Source organism: Palaemon carinicauda, chromosome 25 (assembly GCF_036898095.1).
Source record: "Palaemon carinicauda isolate YSFRI2023 chromosome 25, ASM3689809v2, whole genome shotgun sequence".
Classification (NCBI taxonomy): domain Eukaryota; kingdom Metazoa; phylum Arthropoda; class Malacostraca; order Decapoda; family Palaemonidae; genus Palaemon; species Palaemon carinicauda.
In genome coordinates, this window is record NC_090749.1 from 7,020,392 (window position 1) to 7,044,774 (window position 24,383).

General features: G+C 39.2%; 1 protein-coding gene across 1 annotated transcript; it reads right to left on the minus strand.

Moving 5' to 3' along the window:
• Nucleotides 1–9,310: 9,310 nt before the first annotated feature.
• Nucleotides 9,311–10,264, minus strand: LOC137618832 (chromosome partition protein Smc-like). Its single transcript, XM_068349041.1, has one exon. The coding sequence runs from the start codon at nucleotides 10,262–10,264 to the stop codon at nucleotides 9,311–9,313; it is 954 nt and encodes a 317-aa protein (XP_068205142.1).
• Between the last annotated feature and the right edge of the window lie 14,119 nt (nucleotides 10,265–24,383).

Sequence of the window (24,383 nt, forward strand, 5' to 3'; positions counted from 1 at the left end):
GAGATTTGCCTCGCCGCCCCTCCAGAGGCAGAGGAGAAAGTGGAGCTAGCGGCCGAGGTGGCAAACCCTCGGGAAACCAGAAGCAATGAAGTGCTTCCGGTGGGAGGAAGACTCCGCCAATTCCAGGATCGTTGGATCTTCAATCCCTGGGCACACAGCATCGTCAAGAAGGGACTAGGCTGGAGCTGGACACAACAACCCCCAGCCTTTCAGCAATTCTTCCAACAGTCAACCCCCCTCTTGGAAGAATATATCCTGGAACTCTTGAACAAGAAGGTGATCAGGAGGGTAAAGTCAACCAGGTTCCAAGGGAGACTATTTTGCGTTCCCAAGAAGGACTCCGACAAAATCAGAGTCATTCTAGACTTATCCCCAATCAACAAATGCATTGCGAACTACAAGTTCAAGATGCTGACTCTTCAACAAATAAGGACCCTTCTGCCTCAAGGGGCCTACACAGTCTCCATAGACCTGGCGGACGCCTACTGGCACGTTCCAATGAACCATCACGCTTCCTCCTACCTAGGATTTCGACTCCAAAGGAAAAGTTACACCTTCAGGGCCATGCCCTTCGGGCTCAACGTGGCCCCACAGATCTTCACCAAGCTGGCAGACGCCATCGTCCAACAGCTCCGGCTTCGCGGCGTCCAAGTGATGGCTTACCTAGACGACTGGCTGGTCTGGGCGACATTGCCCGAAGATTGTGTACGATCCTGCAACAAAGTCACCCAGTTCCTAGAATATCTGGGATTCAAGATAAACGCCGAGAAATCTCGCCTCTCTCCAGCTCAGAAGTCACAATGGTTGGGAATCCATTGGGATCTTCAGTCACACTGCCTTTCCATCCCGCAGAAGAAAAGGAAGGAAATAGCAGGGCCTGTCAGAAAACTGCTGAAATCCAAACGGATCTCAAGACGACAGCAGGAACAAGTTCTAAGCTCTCTACAGTTCGCCTCTGTGACAAACCCAGTGCATTGCGCACAGCTAAAGGATGCCGCGGGAGTCTGGAGACGTTCTGCATCCATCGCTCGAAGAGACCTCAAGAGACGGCTCCCAAACAGACTTCGCTTACTATTAAAGCCGTGGTTGGAAGCAAAGGCCCTGAAAAGGTCCATTCCTCTTCAACATCCACCTCCTTCACTCAACATCCACACAGACGCTTCACTGGATGGTTGGGGAGATCACTCCCACCAATGACAGGTTCATGGTCTCCCCTATTCAAGACGTTTCACATCAACATTTTGGAGGCCATGGCGGTCCTTCTCACCCTGAAGAAACTCTCTCCGCCTCCCTCGATCCACATCCGTCTGACTCTGGACAACTCGGTGGTAGTCAGATGTCTCAATCGTCAGGGCTCAAGATCGCCCCAGATAAATCAGGTACTTCTTCCATTCTTCCGTCTAGTAGAAAAGAAGAAATGGCACCTGTGTGCAGTTCACCTACAAGGATTCCGCAACGTGACGGCGGACACTCTATCACGGACAAACCCAATAGAGTCGGAATGGTCTCTAGACGCAAGATCATTCTCCTTCATCTCTCGCCAAGTCCCGGAACTTGAGATCGATATCTTCGCAACGAGCGACAACAATCAACTTCCTCGATATGTGGCCCCATACGAGGACCCCAAGGCAGAAGCAGTGGATGCTATGTCACTGGATTAGAACAGATGGTCCATGATATACCTGTTCCCTCCCCCCAACCTTCTGCTGAAAGTCCTCTCCAAACTGAGAACATTCAAAGGGACAGCGGCCCTAGTGGCTCCCAAGTGGCCCCGGAGCAATTGATACCCCCTGGTCCTGGAGATGCAGCCCACGCTGATCCCCCTCCCGGGCCCAGTTCTCTCTCAGCAAGTACAGAAGTCGACTGTCTTCGCTTCATCATTGAAAGTCAGGGACCTTCATCTCATGATTTTCTCTCCCTAGCCGCAAAGAAAAGGTTTGGGATCTCGAAGAAAAGTCTAGACTTCCTCGAGGAATACAAGACCGAATCCACACGACGGCAATACGAATCCTCCTGGAGAAAGTGGGTCACGTTCGTCAAAGCAAAAAATCCTACGGAAATCACCATTGATTTTTGCATGTCCTTCTTCATTCACCTTCATGGAAAAGGCTTAGCAGCCAACACGATTTCTACCTGCAAATCGGCTTTGACTAGACCTCTACTGTACGCCTTCCAGATTGATCTGTCCAGCGATATCTTCAATAAACTACCAAAGGCATGTGCTAGACTACGCCCAGTTCCTCGGCCAAAACCTATCTCCTGGTCCCTGGACAAGGTGCTCCATTTTGCCTCTAACTTGGACAACGATTCGTGCCCTCTCAAGGACCTGACTCAAAAAGTTATCTTCCTTTTTGCTCTCGCCTCGGGAGCTCGAGTCAGCGAAATAGTGTCATTATCAAGAGACGAGGGTCATATCCTGTTCGCAGATACAGGAGAACTTACCCTCTTCCCTGATCCGACGTATCTCGCAAAATATTAATTACCCACCAAGAGATGGGGCCCCTGGAGAATCTGCCCCCTGAAGGAAGATGTCTCTCTATGTCCAGTGGAGAGTCTCAAGGTCTATCTTCAAAGAACTTCAGACTTCGGTGGAGGTCAACTCTTCAAAGGAGAAACATCGGGTAGCGACCTGTCACTGAAACAACTAAGAGCGAAAATCACCTACTTCATTCGCAGAGCCGATCCTGACAGTACACCCGCAGGTCATGATCCTAGAAAAGTAGCGTCTTCTCTGAATTTCTTCCAGAGTATGGATTTCGAAAACCTCAAGAGCTTCACAGGGTGGAAATCATCGCGCATTTTCTTCAAGCACTACGCAAAGCAAGTGCATGAAGTTAAACATTTCGTGGTAGCCGCAGGTAGTGTTATGAAACCTGCCGTTTAACTCTGCATAGAACAGCGAGTTACTTTGGACTTTAACTCTACGCCTGTGTTGACCCTTGTGTGATACATAGTGATTTCATGGACACTTATTGTTTCTAATAGACTGTTCTTATCAAGGTGAAATGTCATAGACTTCAAATGAGTGCCACATGCCCTAGGGCATGATGTGTTTTTTTTTTCTTTGATAAAGACTGACGTTCCTCCGGAACTTGTGTTTCTAAATGTGAAATTTCTTTCAGATTCAAGATTGAAGTCTTTTATTTTCTATGTACATTATTCTTATTTTTGTAAATTAACTCTACACCCTTTATTGCAATTATTATTACTATAACCTGCAATTTATGAAATAAAATGTCTATTTTATTACTTGTGCGTCTCTCTTCGCTCCTATTACTATTATGAAATACATGATTGTCATAGTTTCATTTACCCCTTTCCTTTGGAATGAGAAGAATAATATAAATTATCTGTATTATATACTCACCCATGCTGTGTAATATTCCTACTTGAATACCTACCTTCGTCATGCCTTCGAGACCAGATTGATCTCTAATCGATGGAGTATATTGATTAATTATCACTTGTCTACACTTGAGAATATTCCTACCCGAATATTAACCTTCTGTCTTGTCTCCGAGTCCTACACGAACTCTCCGCAGGGTGAGTAGCCCTTCGAGGCCCACTTCGGATTTTGGTATAATCCGCCAAACTTCTCTGCCAAGGGGGCAGGAAGCTGGATTCCCGCGGAACCTCTACCGAGGTCACATTACATACCTCTATTCGGAGCCCTTGGCTCTTACTCTAAAAAAGGGGAAATTTTCCATGATACATTGATTCTCTGGTACTCTTCCATCAGGACGTCATGGCTTGAGCCCAAAAAACGTATTTTGAGCGAAGCGAAAAATCTATTTTTGGGTGAGATGGCCATGACGTTCTGATGGACCCTCCCGTCTATTCTAGTTCAGCCTTCCAGGCCCTGCCCTGTCCTGCTGTATCATGGAGATTAGCAAGGAGCTGGCATCAGGATCAGGACGGACGTGACGTCATTTAGCAATGGTTGTTTGTTTACGTTTCGAGTACCAAAAGCAGCCATGGATGAGTGTAACTGTGGAACGGCTCCCCAGTTATTCTCCACCTTTCCATATCGAAGTGTTAACTCTATATGGGGTGCAGATAGCTATGTGGCGTGTTAATACATACGTCCCCTGTTGATATACAATATCCTAGAGGGAAACCTTTAGGGTACTCGCACCAGAAGTTAGAATTCTGTGATAACCTGTGGTTTAATTCTCTGGGAATATCCTTGTAGTTAAATATACCCAAGGAAGTTACCGAAGGAGCCCTCCATCAGGACGTCATGGCTATCTCACCCAAAAATAGATTTTTTGCTTCGCTCAAAATCCGTTTATTATTATTATTATTATTATTATTATTATTATTATTATTATTATTATTATTATTATTATTATTTGCTAAGCTACAACCCTAGCTGGAAAAGCATGATGCAAAAAGCTCAAGGGTTCCAACAGGGAAAAATAGTCCAGTGAGAAAAGGAAATAAGGAAATAAATAAATGATATGAGAAATAATGAACAATTAAAATTAAATATCTTAAATGCCGTAACAATATCATAAAGATATTTTCTTTCTAAACTATAAAAAGACTTAGGTCAGCCTGTTCATCATAGAAATATTTGCTGCAATTGTGAACTTTTGAAGTTCTACTGATTCAACTACTCGATTTGGAAAATCCTTCCACTATTTGGTCAGAGCTGAATTAAAACGTCTAGAATACTTTGTAGTGTTGAACCTCATGATGGAGAAGGTCTGACTCTTACAATCAACTACCTGTCTAGTATTACAAACAAGATGGAACTGTCCAGGAAGATCCGAAGTCAAAGGATAGTCAAAATTATAAAGATTATCATGAAGCATCCAGAGATTAATATCTAGATCGGAAATAAGAAATTTGATAGACAGAGAGTTCCTGTCCAAGATCTTAAGATGCGAATCAGTAACTGAAGATCAGACAGGAGAACAATACTTAAAATCAAGTAGAATGAAAGAATTTAAACACTTCTTCAGAATAAATTGATCGCCGAAAATCTTAAAAAACTTTCTTAATAAGACATTTTTGGGGGGGCAATTGAAGAAGACACTGACCTACTGTGTTTTTCAAATGAAAAATTGCTGTCGAAAATCACACCTAAAATTTTCAGAGTTCTACAGAGTTCCAGAAACTTTATCAAATCTGAGATCCGGATGTTAAGAAGCCACTGTCATTGACCTACTTACAATCATACTTTGAGTTTTGGTAGGATTCAACTTCATACCCCATAATTTGCACCACGCACTAACTGTAACAAGATCTCTATTAAGGGATTCAGAAACTCCAGATCTACATCCAGGGGATGGAATTGATGCAAAGAGAGTAGCATCATCTGCACATGTAACAAACTTGTTTTCGATGCCAAACTACATGTCATGTGTCTATAAGATGAAAAGTAATGAGCCAAGATCACTGCCATGAGGAACACTAAATACCACATTCCTATACTCACTAAGGTGCCCATCAACAACAGCTTTGCAATCTATTACTTAAAATATCAATAATGATGCCATGTAAAGATCCATCCACTTTGGGCTTCAATACAAGTGGCTCATGATTAACATGGTTAGGTGTGACGAATAAAACAAATATTATACAACAATTATTCTTGTACCTTAAGGGCAGTATCAGAGTAAGAGTAGGGTTGTGTGACTGAAGGTGTTTCCATGTTGGTGATATATGCAACACTATTATCTGAGCTGGCGACGAGTCTCGTCACGGGGAAAGGATTTGTCATAGGTAGGAATTAATATGTACTCTCAACCCTTATTTTCTAAGGGTTTCCAATAATATTTTAGATTCATTAAGCAACTCGGTACTGCTACATCCGTTGCGTTGTTGTTGTTGTTGTTGGGGTATTAAAGCCAACACTTGTTGTTGGCACGGGCCTTTCCCATGGTTGGCCCGTACATCGGTTGCGGCATATAAACTTGATCAGGCTCTTTCCAAAAATTCAATTTCTTTATCTACAACTATTTATGTAAATTATTACTAATTCTTTCTGTATGATATGAAAAATTCCCTTCAAAGTCATTAAAAATAATTATAAAAACGAAAATTTTTTTTTAAAGGTTAAATAGCCCATCGTTTTGTTGATAAGATATATTTCCATCTGATCCAAACTCGTTAGGAATTCGTAATATCAAGTAACCATTCACTGAGATTGGAGGAAGCTTTTCCTGCTCCATCAATAATCAATAAGTAAAGAAACTGAATGATAGAGTACAAATGTGAAAACTTTATTCTCGTCGACTATAATGAAGATTGATTAATGCAATTTTCTATAGATTGTGTAAAAAATAGAAGAACTCACAACACAGTTTTCTTTCGTTTTTTTTGTCTTGACTTTCGAGGGAGACTCAATGAAAGCTAATTCTATATCATCCCTTTATGTAAGACTATAAGTTAATAAATGTTGCTTTTATAATCCTTCTTATTCTATAATGACCTTTGGCCTTTTCTAATTAGCTTTGATGGGAAACAGGAAAATCTTCTCTACTATTTCGTTAAAAGAGAGAAAAGACAGCGAGTTCTGGAAAACTACAGCAATTATAGAATTTTTTTCCCTATTCACATTGGCAATTTAGTTAAATTGAGAGAGAGAGAGAGAGAGAGAGAGAGAGAGAGAGAGAGAGAGAGAGAGAGAGAGAGAGAGAGAGAGAGAGAGAGAGAGAGAGAGAGAGAGAGACTTTACTATAAATTAGATGCATTTAGAAGCAAACCAATTAAAGCAAAAGACAATAAAAAGGAAACAAAGAAGTTAACTTGAGATTATTTTCCTTATACCTATGAGTAAAGGAAGAGAAAAGAAGCCCAATCTCGGATGACTGTGAGTCACTGGTCAGACACAGTCACTCTCTACATATATAGTTCCCCTGACTGACATTAGCCCGGAAAGTCCCATCTCGGACTGAGTCACCCACTGATCAGACACAACTATTCTGCTAAAATACAGTAGTTCTTCTGACAGTTGCCTCTTCTTGAGGGTGTCTTTTGGTATAGTGGTAATGTCATACTGACTTAGATGGAAGGACCAGCGTTTCATTCTCCCTAGAGACGAGATGAAAAACTTTTATTTCTGCTTCTATTAAAAATAATTTTATCATTAGCTAAGATGCAACGTAGATTAGTTGGAAATTCGTAATCTACACAACTAAGTATAATGAATAATAAAATTAATAATATATTGCTTCCTTTTACCTGTATTCTCTGTTATTGTTTTCATTCAGTTTAATCTTTACTTCTGCCATACTTTCCAACTTTTGGTTTTGCAATCTCATGATTTTTCAGATAATTGGTGACAATAATTACAAATTGAAACATTGTAACATCCAAGTTTGAACTTCCAATGTATCAATAAGTAAACTCCTAGACTTAAGAAGAAATTTCAATAATGTGGTTACTGTTTTCACTAAAACTTCTCTAAAACTGAGATCAAGCAAATCCAAAGAAAACTGAACCGTTGAAGAAGCGTTCGCTATAAATCACAAACTGCTTGTTTGTCTGAACAATAAGTTCCTTTCTTGGATATTATTCGTATGCTGTGAGAAGAAGAACAAGAAGAAGAAGATGAAGACTTGATTTTCATTATTGGGTCAAATGTGGTTGCCCATGAAGTTAGAGGTAAACGTATGCAACCTATGCTGTCTGTGTAGGAGGTAAGTAATGATAGTGAATTTTCTGCAGATTTCAGCGCTTTCCACCTACTATACTTCCTCTAGTCCTGGTTCCTGGTTCCTGGTTCCTTATTGCTCACTCCGCAAAATGAATTTGCGGGCACTCTATCACTTTATAGATAGGTGCAAAGCTTCTAAGCTTATTCTTATTATTGTTAGCAAGTTTATATTACCTGTGCCTTAAATAATTAATATCGTAATGAGATTTTCAATCTTTACTTTTATTCCATTCTACCTTGAAATTAGATAGGATAACACCCTGCTATCATCAGTTTTGGCAACCTATTGTGGTCAGTTTGGACTTCTTAAATTCTTCTTTTATATATATTGGCATACCTATAAATGCAGCCAGATCCCTGCTAGGATTTTTCAGCGTACTTAAACTTAGGTCTACATTCATTAGTTGTCCTAATTTTGGTCATAAAAATAACTTTTTGGTAGTATCTTCTTCATTTTTGCCCAGGTCACACCAATTATCTTCATATTTTCCCCTGAAATATGCTTTTAAGTTGAGCATATTTAATCTTGTTTTCATCATAAGGGATACCTTATCCAGATTAATTTCTCTAATATAAGGCTCTGTGCCATTTCCTTTAGTAAATATTAATTTTTTCATTGCTTTCTTTTTTTCTTCAGTAGCTTCTTCTATTTTTCCATAATTCTTTTCTTGATTTCTTTTTTCAGGGTCCTTTTCCCCCAACTTCTTATTTTTTCAACTTCCATCCCATATTTACAACAGATATCTTCTACTCTCTTGCTCCAGCACTTTCCATACGGGTTCTTCAACTGATCCTCAATTTTCTCTCTTACTCATCTTTTTTCCTCAGAGTTTATGATATTTTGGAAGAGCATTAATTTCTTATATTCTATTCTGCAGGACACCGGCCATATTCCTGTTTTTGCTAGTATGCCCCAATATGGAGTACTTGCAGGTAGTTCATACATATTTCTTATTATCTTATATTAGAGGTTTTCCAGATCTTTCATATCTTTTTCCCTTATTACACTCCAGGTCTCCACATTTGCAAATATTGTTGGTACTACTACTGTTTCATATATTTTCTTTCTGATTTCCAATGTCATCTTTCCTACTTTTCTCGTATTCCCATATTTTCTTATTTCTTGGGTCATATATGCGACCCTCTGGCTTTTTTTACTGATACTCAATTCTTTGTTTCCCTTCTCTGAGTACCATTCACCCAGATACTTATATTCCTTAACTAAACTTACTTGTCCGTTCTTCACTTTTGTTTCAATCTCCTCCTCTTTATCATTCTCTCTTTTGTTAATTCTAAATACACCCGATTTTATGGGGTTGGTGTTGATTTTAAATTTCTTTAGGGTCTCTAAGCTATGACAATTACTTATGGCACTTTCTATACCTTCTTTCCTTCCTGTGGGAAACATTATATCATCTACAAATACCAGTGATTCTACTTCAATATTTCTTATCAATGTGATATTTTTTCTACTAATGCTATTGACATTGTTAGTTGCGATACTGCATAGCTTGGGTCCGTATATTGTTCCTTGTCTCACATTTCCTTCAATCTTTATACCTCCTGTTGTACCTGCTGGGCAGTTGAAGGCTGCTCTACCTTTTTCATTCATTTTTTTAATTATCAGTGCTTCCTTCCATCCTATCATTTTTCCCATTTTTTTTTAATCCAATCCTTTAGGTCTAGCTTATCGAAGCACTTATATGCATCACAGAACCATTTGTATGTCGACCCTCCCAAATAGGCATTATAGTCTAATACTGCATTTAGTGTAAGCAGATGATCAGCCGTAGATCTTCCTTCCATGCCTCCACACTGGAATCTACTCATCTCTTCTTTGAATCTGTCCTTATATTTTTTCATCCTTATTTTCTTGTATATTTTACTAATTATGCTTGTGATGAATATGCCTCTTTTATTTTCTAGTTCCACTTTATTTCCCTTTTTGTTGATTGAAAGTATCCACATCTCTTCCCACTCTTTAGGGATACATATGCTTTCGTCAATTTCTGTTAGGATCAGCCTCAAACATTCTATTATTTCTTTCCACATCCTTTTAATCACAACATTGTTCAATCCTTGCCTCTCCGTTGTGTACTTATCTTTCAGGCTTTTTAAGATGGCTTCTACTTTTTGATAGGTTATTTTCTCTTCCTTGCTGGATCTCATTCTGTCACTTTCTGACAGCCATTTATCAAACATGTTGTTGATTTCTTCTGCCAGGGTCTCTTCCTCACTTTGCGAATTTTCTATCTTAAATAAATCACTGTAGAATTTCTCATATTCTTTCTTTATTTCTTCAACATCCTCTATTATTTCTCCATCCTTCCCTCTGATTGCTGTACATTTGCTGGCATTTTTTCCATCTACTTTCTTCTTGAATTCCCAGAAGGCTGTGCTGTTCATACCTCCTTTTGCTTTGATCTCTTCTGCTTGCATGATTATTCTTAAACCTTCATCTTTTTGTTTTTCTTCTTGTATGTATAGGTCTACGAGGCTCTCCTGTACTTTAATTCTTCTCTTGACCTCATTGTTTTCCTTTCCAAGATTAATCCAATTCTTTTTTAAGGTTCTATCAAGTTTCATTAATTTCTTCATTTCTTTGGACCTCTTGTTTTTTTCTGTTTGTCTCTTTTACACTACATGTTCTTAATATTTCTTGCACTTTTTCTTGATATTTTGAATATTTTATTCTTAAACTAACTTTTTCTTTGGTAATCTTTGTAGTTCCTTCTTATCTTTGTGGACTTTTAAATGGTTCCAGACTATTTTGTATCTAACTTTTCTTTTTTTCTTGTTTAGGATCAACCAATTCATTTCAAGTGGGAGGGCACAGTGATCAGAATACACCCATTCTCTTGATATTCTGTAAGGTGTTATCACTTTCTCTTCGTCAATTACCATGCTACTAATACCTTCTTCGTCTTCTTCTCTAACTAGATTTCTTCTCTTTTTCAATTCTAGTCCAAGTCCCTCGGCATTTTGGGTTGCTAATTGCAAATATCTTGTTGGACTCCTCTGCCAAATCTCTTAATATTTTGCCTGATTTTGTAATCTCATTACTATTGTTTTTTATTATGCATCCTACTTTACAGTTGAAGTCTCCCATTACAACTACTTTTTCTTCTCTGCTATTTGCTATCATTATTTCGTCTTTTATAGACTTGTACATATTTTGTAAATGGCTTGACTTTGTTTTATTTTCTTTTGGGGCATAAATTACTCATACTCTAACTTTAGTCTTCCCATTTTAAATTTTTACCTACTGAAACTCGTGACTCTGGTTTTCACTTTTTATTTCCACCGTTACATTTTCCAATTCATTTTTGATTGCAATCAACACTCCTCCCCCGTTTTATTTTCTGTTATTATTAAGGACCCTATAACCAGCTATATTCAAATTTTCTTCCTCCTTCAGATGGGTTTCTGTGATGCAAATAACAGTTGGTTTAACTTTTTCTATTATTTCCTCGAGCGAGTCCACTTGTGATTTTATGCCCCTTATATTAATGCAATATATCTTGAAGGCTTTATGAAATTCTGCTTTCTTTTTTCCTCTTCTCTTTTTATTTTTTCTTTTCTCTTCCATTTATACAAGCAACGACCTGTTCTTCCTTGACCACCCAGTGATATCATGTAGTCCATTCCAAGGGCTGTGTTGGGGTTTCCCACTGCCCTTTCTGCCCACGTCAAGTTGTATCGACTCGGGTTGTACGATTTTTCGTACTTTATCTCTTGTATCAATCTTTCTATTTCCTCTATTCTTGAACTTAAAAAATTTATTTGGGTTTCTTTACTTATTTTACTTGGACCGTTGCTTACGTGATTCTTTACCTTCCACTCCTTTGTATTTTTATACTGCTTCTTGTTTCCTCTAAATTCTGATCTGGTTTCTTTATTTCTAATGTTGTAGTGCCTGAATGAGCATGTTTGCCCTCTTTTGCAGGCACCGTTCACATAATCTCTACATATTCTCAATCCATCTTTCCCATAGTTTCTTTTGTTGACCATTTTGTTATTTTCCCAGTGACTATATTTGCACTCCTTGCCTAACCTACACCTGCGTTCTTTGTAAAACTTACACTGGATGTGCTTCCTCAATCCGTTTCTCTGAGGGTTATCTTCACCTCCCTGGCAGCGTCTGTGGAGGAAGTCGCATGATCGACCTTTTTTACAGACTCCATTTCTAAAGAAAAAGCATATTTTGGGGGTCTTTTCTTTCCGTTTTTCCGAGGGAAACTCATCTTGTTCTTTCTCTTTTTCATCTTTAATTGTTTCACCTTTGCTTTCTTCATTATTTACCACTGAATTATTTACAACTGAATTTTCCCCCTCTGTTATCTCTGTTCTTTCTAAACCAGTTGCCCTTTCATTTGCCAACTCTTCTACTTTGCCCTCTGTAACCAATTCTCTGTTGAGGATCCTCGTATCCTCAATTTGGGACCATTGGTTTCCTATCATTCGTTTATGGTCTGCCAGTTCACCTAAGCATAATTCTAGGCTTTCTTTATAGTTCCAGCAATCGTTTTTAAGCCTTTCTATTTCCGCATCGCGTGAACTGATTTTGAAGCAATTTTCTCCAGCATTTTCGACATCAAATGTATGTGGCATCCCATTTCCAATACTGACATTCTATTTTCTCCCTTTTTGTTTCCGTCTTTTCTTCCACAACATTTTCCCAATAGGGATTGTTTTGTTCCCACTGAGCAGCCAGCACATAACCAGAAAAGCTCATCAATCTTTTCGGTCATTTTGATCGTTTTGAGCAGCGTTTTTTGTTGGCATTTTGTTGTGGTTGCTCAATTAAGGCACTGGAGGCAGTACCACTCCTTGCATTTATCGCATTCTGCGCTTTCATCCTCCGGGCCTAACTCTTGAGTACAGCTGGCATATTGGTACTAATCACTGCCCTCTCTTTGTGTGGACGTGATTATTGTATCCAGCTCCACGTCTTCCCCAGACTTTCCTTCTATAATGTTCCTACTGTCTCCTATGTCTATTAGTCTACTTTCTTGTGAGTCCTGGCTGTTATCCCCTAGACTGATCATAGACATGTCCGTCTTATCTAGGCTAGCTTCTTTAATTTTTCCTAAAACTTTGATTATTTTACCCCTAGTTGTTGCGGTTCGGCACCCTACTTTATCGGCCATATTATTTAATTAACTCTTCTCTGCTGATGTTTTACCGTGTATTTTTAAATCAGGTATGCTGACCACGGGGGTTGCCTCTATTGAGAACACAAGATATTATCTTACCTTATTTCAATTTTCCCACGACTTCGACTTATTGCTTGAATTACTCATTACTTCACTTTCAGTTTGAGTTGCACAATTCACACTATTTCTAGTTAATTTCTTACTAATTATGTTATTTTGCAGAGCAGTAAACAACAGAGGCTCAGGTTAAGGTTCAGTAGTGTGCCCACAATCACAGTGTTATTGAGAGAGCAATGAGGAACATGGAACCTTCTTTTTCTTCTTTCACATTCAGGTCTTTTGTGCTTCGTGGAAAGCAACAGGTGATGTCCTTTGCATTCATCCATCCAGAAGATGTGCATCGAACGGCAATAACATATCCGTTGAAGACTTAAATTTTTTATTTGTCTCTTAATCTAATTCACTTTGATGTTAATGTAATAATGTAAGACTGAATGTGTTATTAGTTGTCAAAGGTCAGTTACAAAGAGACTGGTAAAACAGACCTGAAGTTTTGATGTTAACTGAAGAATGTCATTTGTATCTTCAGAATATTATAAGTGAAATGGAATTCGAATGATAAGTTCTCTGGTATGTAGTTTTCATCAATTGATTTCCGTCTGAGATATGTTAGGATTCAGTATTATGCATTAGGCAGAAAAGATGTGCACAGTGGATTAATATATTTCCTAAACAATTAGGCCTGATTTTGCAGCCGAGAAATAAAATAAAAGCTCATAAACCCATATTCTTTTAATCATAATTGAATCCAGAGAAGTTTTTTTTTTTTTTTTTTTGCCTTTAGAAACTTTAGCTTCAGGAATTCTGAGTAAAGAGCCAACGTATGTCGTCTATATCAAATATTTTCTGTCATAACGTCACGAAGAGACAAGAGGTTTACCATAGCGTCCCCACGATCTCGGTGGACAAAAAACGTAAAGGACAGGTCTGTGAAAGCAAAAATGTCAGGGGGCTAATGAAACGGACAGAGAATGATGGAGATACTTCACAATGTAGAGCCCTAAATACCAAGGCATGTATACGACAAACAGATCTTGCAGGTCCTGTAAAGCAAGGAGGTTTCCCTATATGATAGGACCAGGAAAACAACCGTTCAGGTGAAGTGGGTAAAAGTGAACATAACTATGACTTGCATCATAAAACAATACATTCGTTTTTGTCATAATGAAACAGGATGGTTTTCACTCCTTGTAAAAAGTCTTATTGTTGATGTTGATGTTTGTATCCGTATTTTCCTTTTGTTTCTTAGTGATCGCTTGTTGATATACGTTATGTTAAGCTTTAATTGTTTTCAAACTGTTTGTGAACTCGTTTGAATGCAAAGAGAGAGAGGAGTTTCTTATAGATTTAGTTAATTTAACAATGTAGATATATTCATTTCTATTATTAAGTTTTTCTATTGAACATAAATATTATAAAAAAAATATTTAAGATCTAAATATCATCAGTCTTCAAATAGAAAAATAATGTGAGAAAGAGATAAAAGGAATAAATATATATTAAGATGTCTGCAAACACTCCCAAATGTTTGTTGAATAGATTGTTCAATAAATGTTGTGTAGATGATAGACATTACGATAACAAATCTGCAATTCAACGCTGTCAATAAACTGAATTGCACTTTACGAAGATGACAATTATTGTAGGTATACATTCAGCGTTTTTTCTATTACGGTAAGATAGGGAATTTGATGAGAATTTCTGTGGGTGATAGATTCAAATAAGTTCTTCCCTCACACTTCCACATCGGTATTAACGAGCTCTTCTTATATTACTTGAGATTGTAAGAACGCTTGTCATAATGTAGATATAAAGTATCTCTGAAACCTTGGTATGCTGTACAGTTTTAGCCTATTCCTAACTATTCTTAGAACCCATAACCAAAATTTGTGTCCTCACTTACGTGGGATAACAACTCCCTTCCCCATTAACTTTACAAGGCAATGTTAGGTTCCATTATTTAGGGAATATCAACTAAAAGATTGATTTTCTTTACAGAACAATGAAGTATTTCTTGGAAGAGTTGTATGGAGGACAGTTGATTGGTAAGTAAAAGATTGCTTAAATTAAAAGGCAAAAAGAGTCATATTAAACGGATTTTGAACGAAGAGAAAAATCTATTTTTGGGGGAGGTAGCCATGTCGTCCTGATGGAAGTTCCTTCGTTAGTAGCTTCCTAGGTATATTTGAGTACAGTGATATATCCCAGGGAATTTACCAAAGGTATCCAGAATTCTAGCTCCCGGAGCAAATATCCCTTAAAAATTTTAAAAGGGATATCGCGTAATATCACAGGACATATTCTTGACACGTCGCATAACTATCTACACCCCTAATAGCGTTTTCGCTTTGAGGGGAAAAGTAGCAATAATTATAGGAGAGTCGTTAAAAAGGCAACGCTCCTATCACCGTACTGTAAATAGTGCGCCAATCCTCCACCTCGCGGCGCCACCTAACCATTCTTTGTAGCTTTGTATGTGTTACAGATACAGTACTATAGGGAGGGATTCATTATCCTTTTGTCAAAAAGAGAGCGGGTCCATCAGGACGACATGGCTACCTCACCCAAAAATAGATTTTTTGTCTCGCTCAAAATCCGTTTTTGGGCTCAGGCCATGTCGTCCTGATGGAAATTTACCAGAGCATTAATATATCTGTGGATTTTCAATAGTGCCGTTCATCTCGAGATAAATTTTCCTTTGGTCTTCTGGACCTAGAGACACTTGATGTTACCGTTATACGTCATTCAACTAATCATAGAATATGTCAGTGCTTCCTGCCCCCTACAGGGAAGAGTCTGGGTAGACTCTAGGAAAAAACCAGAGGATTGTGAGTTCAAGGAACAATCTAGCAAACAGTTTGTATATTAGTGTCGTCATATACATAAAACATAGTTTGTACTTAGATGGCATTGATCTGTGTAGGTTACTGATACCTCTCGAGTCTGGTTGTAAAAGAGACAGACAGGTTTATATACATGTAGGAAACCTTAATTCAGTAAGATAAACAGTTTAGTATAATCAGTCCTTACCTGTTTGCTTGGAACAGTAATAACCTTAGTTCCCAATGTTTTCTTTAGTATTGATAGGATCAAATGACACTCTGACTTTTTATTCATATTTTAGAATATTTGGGGTGAAAAGAGACGCAAAGATTCCTGCTATTGTTTATTACAATAAAAATAGAAACCATGGCTGTAATCAATTACATTTTACGCTGAACAATTCTGCATAAAGGCAAAATTAGTAATAACAGAAATATAATAAGTTTCACCTGAAAAGGAAACACAAGCCACTCTATGGGAAATATGAATATTTCACTATGAATTCTATTGTTACAAGGAACACTGTGCATATAAGTATGCATGGCACTTGTGTTAGTCTATTATGCTTAATGTCACCTGTGTAGTTAGAACACTCTATAGTGTCATCACTAGACACATCATTCAACATGATATACCTTAAGAGTCTATCATGTACACCCTTCACTAAAAGTCCCAAATAGTGCACTGTTCTTCGCAGAAATCAAGCGGCAGGTTTTAGTACACTACCTGCCGCCCTCACATAATATTTTATTTCCTGTAATTGCTTCGCGTAATGTTTGAAAAATACTCTGGATGACTTATATCCAGTATAAGCATGAAGGCTTTCAAACGACTTGGTCTGAAAGAAATTTAGAGACGAGGCAACTTTCCTCGGATCACGACCAGCGGGTGCACTGTCTGGATCCGTTCTGTGAATAAAATAGGTGATTTTCGCCCTTATCTGTTTCAAGGATAACGTTGAACCTGATGTTTCTCCCCTGAAAAGCTGACCTCCATTAAAGTCTGAAGTTCTACAAAGATAGACCTTTAGGCATTCCATTGGGCAGAGGGATGCTTCTTCCTTCAGAGGGCAGATTCTCCAGGGACCCCACCTCTTAGTGGGCAGCTCGTTCTTGGCGAGAAACGTTGGGTCCAGTAAGAGGTTTAGTTCTCCGCAGTCTGTGAACTGAATGTGGCCATCATCCCTAGAGAAGGCCACTATTTCGCTAACTCTGGCTCCTGAGGCTAGTGCAAATAAGAATATCACCTTTTTGGGGTTAAGCCATGTCGTCCTGATGGAAGTTCCTAGAGGGTAGCTTCCTTGGGTATATATAACTACGGCGATATTCCCAGAGAATTTACCTTAAGGTACCCAGAATTATAACTCCTGGAGCGAATATCCCTAATAAAAGAACCAGGGATATCGCGAAATATCAGAGGACGTATTCTTGACACGCCACATAGCAATCTGCACCCCGAACAGAGTTAACACTTCGAAGGGGTCAATTGGCAAGAAAACAAAAACGAGAAAGAAAAGGAGAGCCGCACGCAAGGTATCTCTCCTTTCCTGTTTCGTAAGCGTGCATTGCGCCGCTCACAGCGCCATCTGTAATCCTTTTTGCATAGCTCAACAACTCGGTGTTTTTTCCCTGTGTTTCTCGCAATTCTCGGATTATTTCAACTTATAATGCTTTCTCCAATTTCTTTTGCTTCTGATAAGTTGAGTATTATTTCTTTTATGTATAAATGTAAGCTCTTGGTAATTTTAAAAGTGATTTGATAGTGATATTGTTGTTACAAGAGCTGTTGCCTACCGGAGGCGTCCTGGACGCTGTCGCTCGCTAGGTATGAGTTATTTAGTTAGCCAGAGCGACGTTCCCGGCTGTTTCGCTTTAATAATTTTAGCGGTTTAGCGTTACATAGGATTTTTTTATATGATGCTTTTAGTATTTTTGTTTTGGCGAAGGATTTGCCGATTCTGGCCTACGCTAGACCTTGTAGCCTAGTCGTTTGGCCTTAGTACTTTCCTGCATGATATTCAGATTTCCTAGTGTTTTTAAAATTTTATTGAAGCTTTAGGCAGTTTTATACATTCAAGATTATGTTGATTTTCTTCCAAGATAGTATACGAGTGAGTTTCGGTGATTTACGTAATCGATTCTCTTTGCACCTAGGCTAGTTGTCTATGGGGCCTTAGTATACTTTATCACACTCCCCGGTTGCTCTCTTCTCTTCGGAGAAGGTGTGCAATCCCTTTCCCTCTTTTTAAGCCTTGGACTTAACCCTAGTGGTTTATCTGAATTGACTTTAGATACAACTATATTAGGGTGTTTCTGTTCCTTCCTGTTTCCAGTAAGTCTGGCTTCAGGGAGGGGGCAGGACATCAGAGTTTTTAGTCTGAGCCTGTTTATGTCTAGCTTGTGGTTGAGAATCCCTTGCTAGACTGACAACAGGCATAGGAGACTTAGCCTCCTTAGTTCACTTTCAAAGGTTTCTGTACGAGATGATTCCTTCTTCTTGTGATTTAGAAGACTAATCCAGTGTTGTTGTTCTCGGTGTGGAGGATAAGATCCTCTTTTCTGTGAATAACAATGCCTTCCTTGCTTTGGTTCCGAGGGAGTTGGCAAGTATTGCTGGCCTCCCTCCTCGGATCTCCCCTAGGCTAAGATGAGTTTCTTGTCTACGAGTGATTCATTACTAGAGCAAGGTTGGCAGGACCCTCTTCTCCCTTTCCCCCTCTTTCCTTTGTAATGGCCCAGCCATTGCATTCCTGTCCGTCATTCTACATCTGTACCTAGCTTAGGTTAGGATGTGGGGTTGACTCAGTCCCTTGCCGGCCGGCACGCACTGCCGGCCGGCAAGGGACTGAGTGGCTTGAGTGCTGCCCGGACCTCCCTTGGTCTCTCATCCATGTTTGTCTGTAGAGCCAGATGGCATTAGTCAGGAAGCCAGAAGTTATATTCTCCCCTTCCTTATGTGCACTCTTTCGGGTTGCCGGGTTATGAGGTAGTACAGTCTCTTATCCCGGCATCCATTCTGTTTTTCTTCTAGTGTTGTACCCTAGCCCGGCTGCAGGCCTGAGTGGCCGGCAGCTGGGAAGTCGGAGTTCTCTGGTTCTTTTGCTGCCGGCCGGCATTGGTTGTATACCTTTGCCGACCGGCTATATATCACACAATTGTCTGCTGGCCGCTACGATTAGTGGCCGGCAGCCAGGTGTGGTTGTTGTTAGCTGCCGGCCGGCACATGCATTTGAACCAGCGTTCTTCCGCCTTATAGTTTATAGGTAGTATACTTTGGAACTAGTTAAGGTGTGTGCCGCATTACCTTCTATACTGTAGCCAGTATTTTTCAGTATAGTATATACTGTAGGGAGAAAACTATAGTATAGTATTTGTTACAACCCTAAGTTTTTCTAACACTTTTGTGTTATCTTGCACAGCCGTTTGGTGTAACCTTACAGATAAAGAAAGTGAGTTCTTTCTTGTCTACTATCCAGCATTTTAAAATCACCTTTATGGGTGTGAGCTACATTTGTTTCCTCTGGAAATTATTCATTGGTTGCTCTAGTATAGATTAACCATACGATTTTATTATCTGGAAGGTTGCGCCAATTGACTGTGCGGGAAATACAAGTGTGTGTCTTTCCTTTCTTTAGTTATGCTAAGCTATGTATATCCAGTGATACGTAGTTCACTTGATACTCATGGAATTTTCTTCTCTTTACAGGAGGACCATCCGAAGTGTGGAAGCGTTTTCTGCAAAGTCCGCAGCAAGAACTTCTGCGGACATGATTTGTGTAGGAGGCACGCAGCATGTGCATTCTCCAAAGGGGATCTCCGGTATTGGGACCCGCAGGTATGTACCGTGTGCACAAACCTGATTACTGAGGCTTTTGATTCCCTTAAGACGGCGGAGTCAAGGGACGCAGCAAGGGAGAAACTTCGTACCTGGGTAAGGGGCTTTCAAAAGAAACACTTCTGGGCCCTATCTTCCAAGTGAGAAGATGAGGGTTACCTTTTCCCCAGGGCGTCAGCTGAGGCAGTGATTTCCCAGCCTCAAGTGGAGATATCAGTGGTTCAGATCCCTGTGGATGCTGAAGTCGCAGACGCCCTGCAGGACATCCAATTGGACGATAGGATGTCGGAGGTGTCCGAGCGTCTGGAAGATGACCTACTGGCAGAAGACAAGGATGAAGAGCAGGCTCCACACAATGAAGAAGAAGAGGTCGACGAGGTGTCGGCTACTCCGGTTCGGGCCCCTGAACCTATTCCCTCAACATCATCCTCTCTCCCAGAAGAGCTGGGAAAGACCCTTTCCTCCATCGTTTGAATGATCCAACAGATGCAGAGGGAGAATAATGAGAAGGTGGCTGCAATGGAGCTGAAGATGCGGAGACTTGCAGCATCACGTGGGCCCCAGAAGGAGCTCAGCGTGAAAGACCTTCCCTTGTGCTCAGATGCTAACCCTTGGAAGTATGCTGAGCACATGCCTATGACGACGGGAAAAATCGTTATTTCGGAGAAGTTGGGCTCAGTCCCCCTTGAGGATGTGGAATTCTGGCCCAGCAAGGAGTCGTATCCGGACTGTTATGTCCGTCTAAGGAAGGAACTAGCCTCAAAGGAAGAAACAGAGCCGAAGGAGGTCATAGTTTTGGACCACGCTAAGGCTCAAGCTTTACTGTCAAGCTCGATGAAAGAGAGGGGCTTCACAAACTCAAAGGTACCTGCTTTGAGTAAGAAGCTCCCTTCCTTTGTGTCCTCTCCTTCTAGAGCCTTCCCCTTTATGCAGAAAGGGTTTACGGCTGTGCTGAAAGCAGTCGAGGCAGGTAAGCCATGCCCCTCTTTGGAGGAGTGTAAACCTTTGTCTTTGGCCCTACCCATGGACCACAAGGACTGGAAGGACGTCCATCTTACCTTCTCAGTCGGGAAGTTGGAGGCTGATATTGCCGGACGTCAGTTCGGTGAGAACCTCCCCAAGCTGTCTTACTTTCTTTTGTAAAGGGAGCTTGAGACAAAAGAAAGACTTGCTGCCTCAATGTCTCATCAAACGACTCTGGAGACAATGGCAAGTGACCCCAAGGTCCATGAGATGTTCATGGTAGTGGCTAAGACACACCTAGTCACAGTGACGAAGGACCTTTACAGCTTCGTCAAAGCTTGGAGGGCTTGTAGGGAGTTCGTGTTCGCCTCGGCTGCGGTGAGGCACGAGCCAAGGAAGCTAATCTCCTCCAACATTTGGGGCAAAGACCTCTTCCCTAGTGAAGCGGTCAAGGAGGTTGTAGATAAGGCCGGCACGGAGAATAGAAACCTTCTCCAGAAGTGGGGCCTATCTCTCAAGAGAAAGTCTTCCCCGGATGAGGGTCCTCAACCAAAGAGGAAGACTAAGAAGACTAGGCTACCCTCTCGGCCAGCCAAGCCATTCAGACAGCAGCAGCAACAGCAATTTCCTATGCCTACAGTGCCCCAGATGGTGGCACAAACTCCGACGACGTACCAGTGGGTACCCCAAGCGGTGTCGACGCAGTCTCCGGCATTCAACCCAGAGTTCGTAGGGCAGTCAACTACCTTACGAGCGAAGCCTAGAGGAGCAGCCAGAGGCTCGTCTAGACGCTCCTCAAGGGGGAGGGGATTCAGGGGTGGTCGCGGTCAAGGAGGCAAAGCCTCAGGGCAACAGCAGTCAAAGTGAGATGATACCGGTAGGAGGGAGACTTCAGAATTTTCGGGATCATAAAGTCCTTATATCCTGTTCTTATGGTAGTTGGGTTATTCACGTCGTCTATAATGGGCGATTCCATAATCATGGTTCGGGGAGAAAGAAAGTCTAGCTGCCTTTAAAAGTCATCACCGTTATGACTAATAACACAATATATCTATAAAGGAAAATGTTATACCAAGTAAAACATAATTGCAAATAGTAAACATTATATAAAACAATAACTTATGTGACTATGACAAACATTACCTTTTGTGTAAAAACCTTCCTCCCCTAAACTGTTTCTCTTAGTTGACAACAGATGATCGAGAATTTTTCATGAGAGGAATTATACAGAAGAGTAACCACAATGTCTACAGATTTACAAAAAAAAAAAAAAAAAAAAAAAAATGGCAGAACAAATATGGACTATAATCCGAATGTTTAATTACTTATATCTCGCTAATTACAAGAAAATGCATTTACTATATGCATTTAATGGGTAAAATCGTATCTATTAGGCATAAGCAAAATATGAAATTGAATTACTCATTCAGATTATGTTGAAGAATAATTATCCTTTTTAAAACGATTATGATGTGATCCTGAGGATTGATCATTATATTACCAGCATTGTTTCCACTTGACTCCTCACAAGCAAAATCTTATTTAGATCCAGCATTGCCACATTCAAATGTCCTTCACATTTCCGAATGTTATTACATCTTTCCACGTTGGATCTTTTCACCTTCAACGATGAACTATCAGAATTCTCTCTCTCTCTCTCTCTCTCTCTCTCTCTCTCTCTCTCTCTCTCTCTCTCTCTCTCTCTGTCCCTCATCGCTGGGATAATGGTATTTCTCCTTTGAATAATAACATTGTTGGGAATTAGGTGTTTCCCTTTTGTAAGGCAACAGGTTATGCCTACAAGAAGTTATCATTATCTTGAAATACATCACAGGCAAAGAGGAGAAAAAAAGTTTTTAGTGAAGGTGTGAGATAACAGGAATGGAAATGAAAATGGGAATAGGAATGGGAATGGGATCCAACAAAAGGGAATTCTGGAAGGCCAAAGGTTTTCGCTTTCTCATAGGTGAAGGAAAGGTCACAAGGAAGGATGGAAGGAAGGAATGAAGGAGTTTTTGCCGTTGGACTTCAGGTTTGATAAGGAAAAGGTAATTTGTGTAAGTGAAGGAATCTATTCTGCAAAAGAAGAGAAGATTCTTGTTTTCTTTCTATTGAAAGGAAGAAGCCGAGGGTGACGGTGACGAAGGAAAAAGACCTGCTAGACACCTTAGGCTATTTACTCTTGTCAGTCTGACTATCAATGAGTGAATAGGAATCTCTCTCTCTCTCTCTCTCTCTCTCTCTCTCTCTCTCTCTCTCTCTCTCATGCTTACGTTAATCACACTACATACGCTTCATCAACGATATCCCTGCCAAAAATAATTGACTGTGCATTAGGGAAGCATATTCAAACATTAATACTGCTTCCTGCATCATTAACAGCTTTCAGTCTCTAAGGAAAACCAAAACATTCGTTTGTGTTATCTTATATTTCCTATTTTCATTTTCCCTGGGCTTTTTTTTCATCTGAGCATCAAATTTCTCTGCGTTTTTACACACATTTATTTAATACATATAAATTATATATATATATATATAAATATATATATATGTATATATATAATTTATACATATATATATATATATATATATATATATATATATATATATATATATATATATATATATATATATATATATATATATATATATATATATATATACAGTGTATGTATAAATTAGATATATATATATATATATATATATATATATATATATATATATATATATATATATATATATATATATATATATATATGGATTAAATCTTTATTCTATCACCAAAAGATTCATTTCCTTACCATGGTAAAAACATTAAAGGTTACCACCATAGAGTATTTATATCATAAAGTGAATCATACGAAAAAACACGAATAATAAATTATTATTATTCACAGCTTGGAAAATTATAGGCACAAAAACAATGTCTTTTATGAGCCTTCGTGCTGTTGGACAACATCAGATAAGCATCGGAAGAAGAAGAAGAAAACCTCATTTATGAGGGTAAATAAATCCATTGTGTACAATATTCCCCAGGATCGTTCAATACCAGAAGATAATTAGATTACTCTCTCTCTCTCTCTCTCTCTCTCTCTCTCTCTCTCTCTCTCTCTCTCTCTCTCTCTCTCTCTCTCTCGATGAAATATTGCATCATTAGATCTTGATTTTTTATATTGTTCGCTCCTCAGGAATTTAATTGCCCAGATGAAAGCAAGAGAAGAGATAAAAGAAGGAATAATTGAAGGAGATAGAAAGAGCAAGAGACAACTGAAAGAGCAAAGGAGACATTCATTACCTCACCTTACCTCACCTAAGGAGACCAATAAGAGAAAAAGCGAAAAACATATTAAGAGAAACACACATTTAGCTCAACATTATTCATTTCAACATTACTCAACATAATCACCAAGATTGCTTCATTGGGATTTTCAAAATAATGGATAGAGAACTTGTTTGAATATTTTATTGTAAATTTTATCTCATATCGTTTATTTGTTTCCTTATTTATTTTCCTCACTGGGCTATATTTCCCTGTTGAAATCCTTGGGCTTATAGTATCTTGCTTTTCCAACTAGGGCTGTAGCTTACCTAATAATAATAATAACCATAATAATAGTAATAATAATAATAATAATAATAATAATAATAATAATAATAATAATAATAATGATATTAATGATGATAATAATAAAAGTAGGAAACAGAAATTAGATATTTTTGAGTTTGACAATCCATCGAAAAGTCAAATCGACGGATTTTGCTTATGCAAATTTTTTTTTTATTTTTTTTTCAAGGAATATTAAATCGCTTTTTCAGTTTTGGATGGGATAGAGAAGCTTGTTGACCGATTTGGTTTTGGTCGACTCAAAATGAAATGAAAT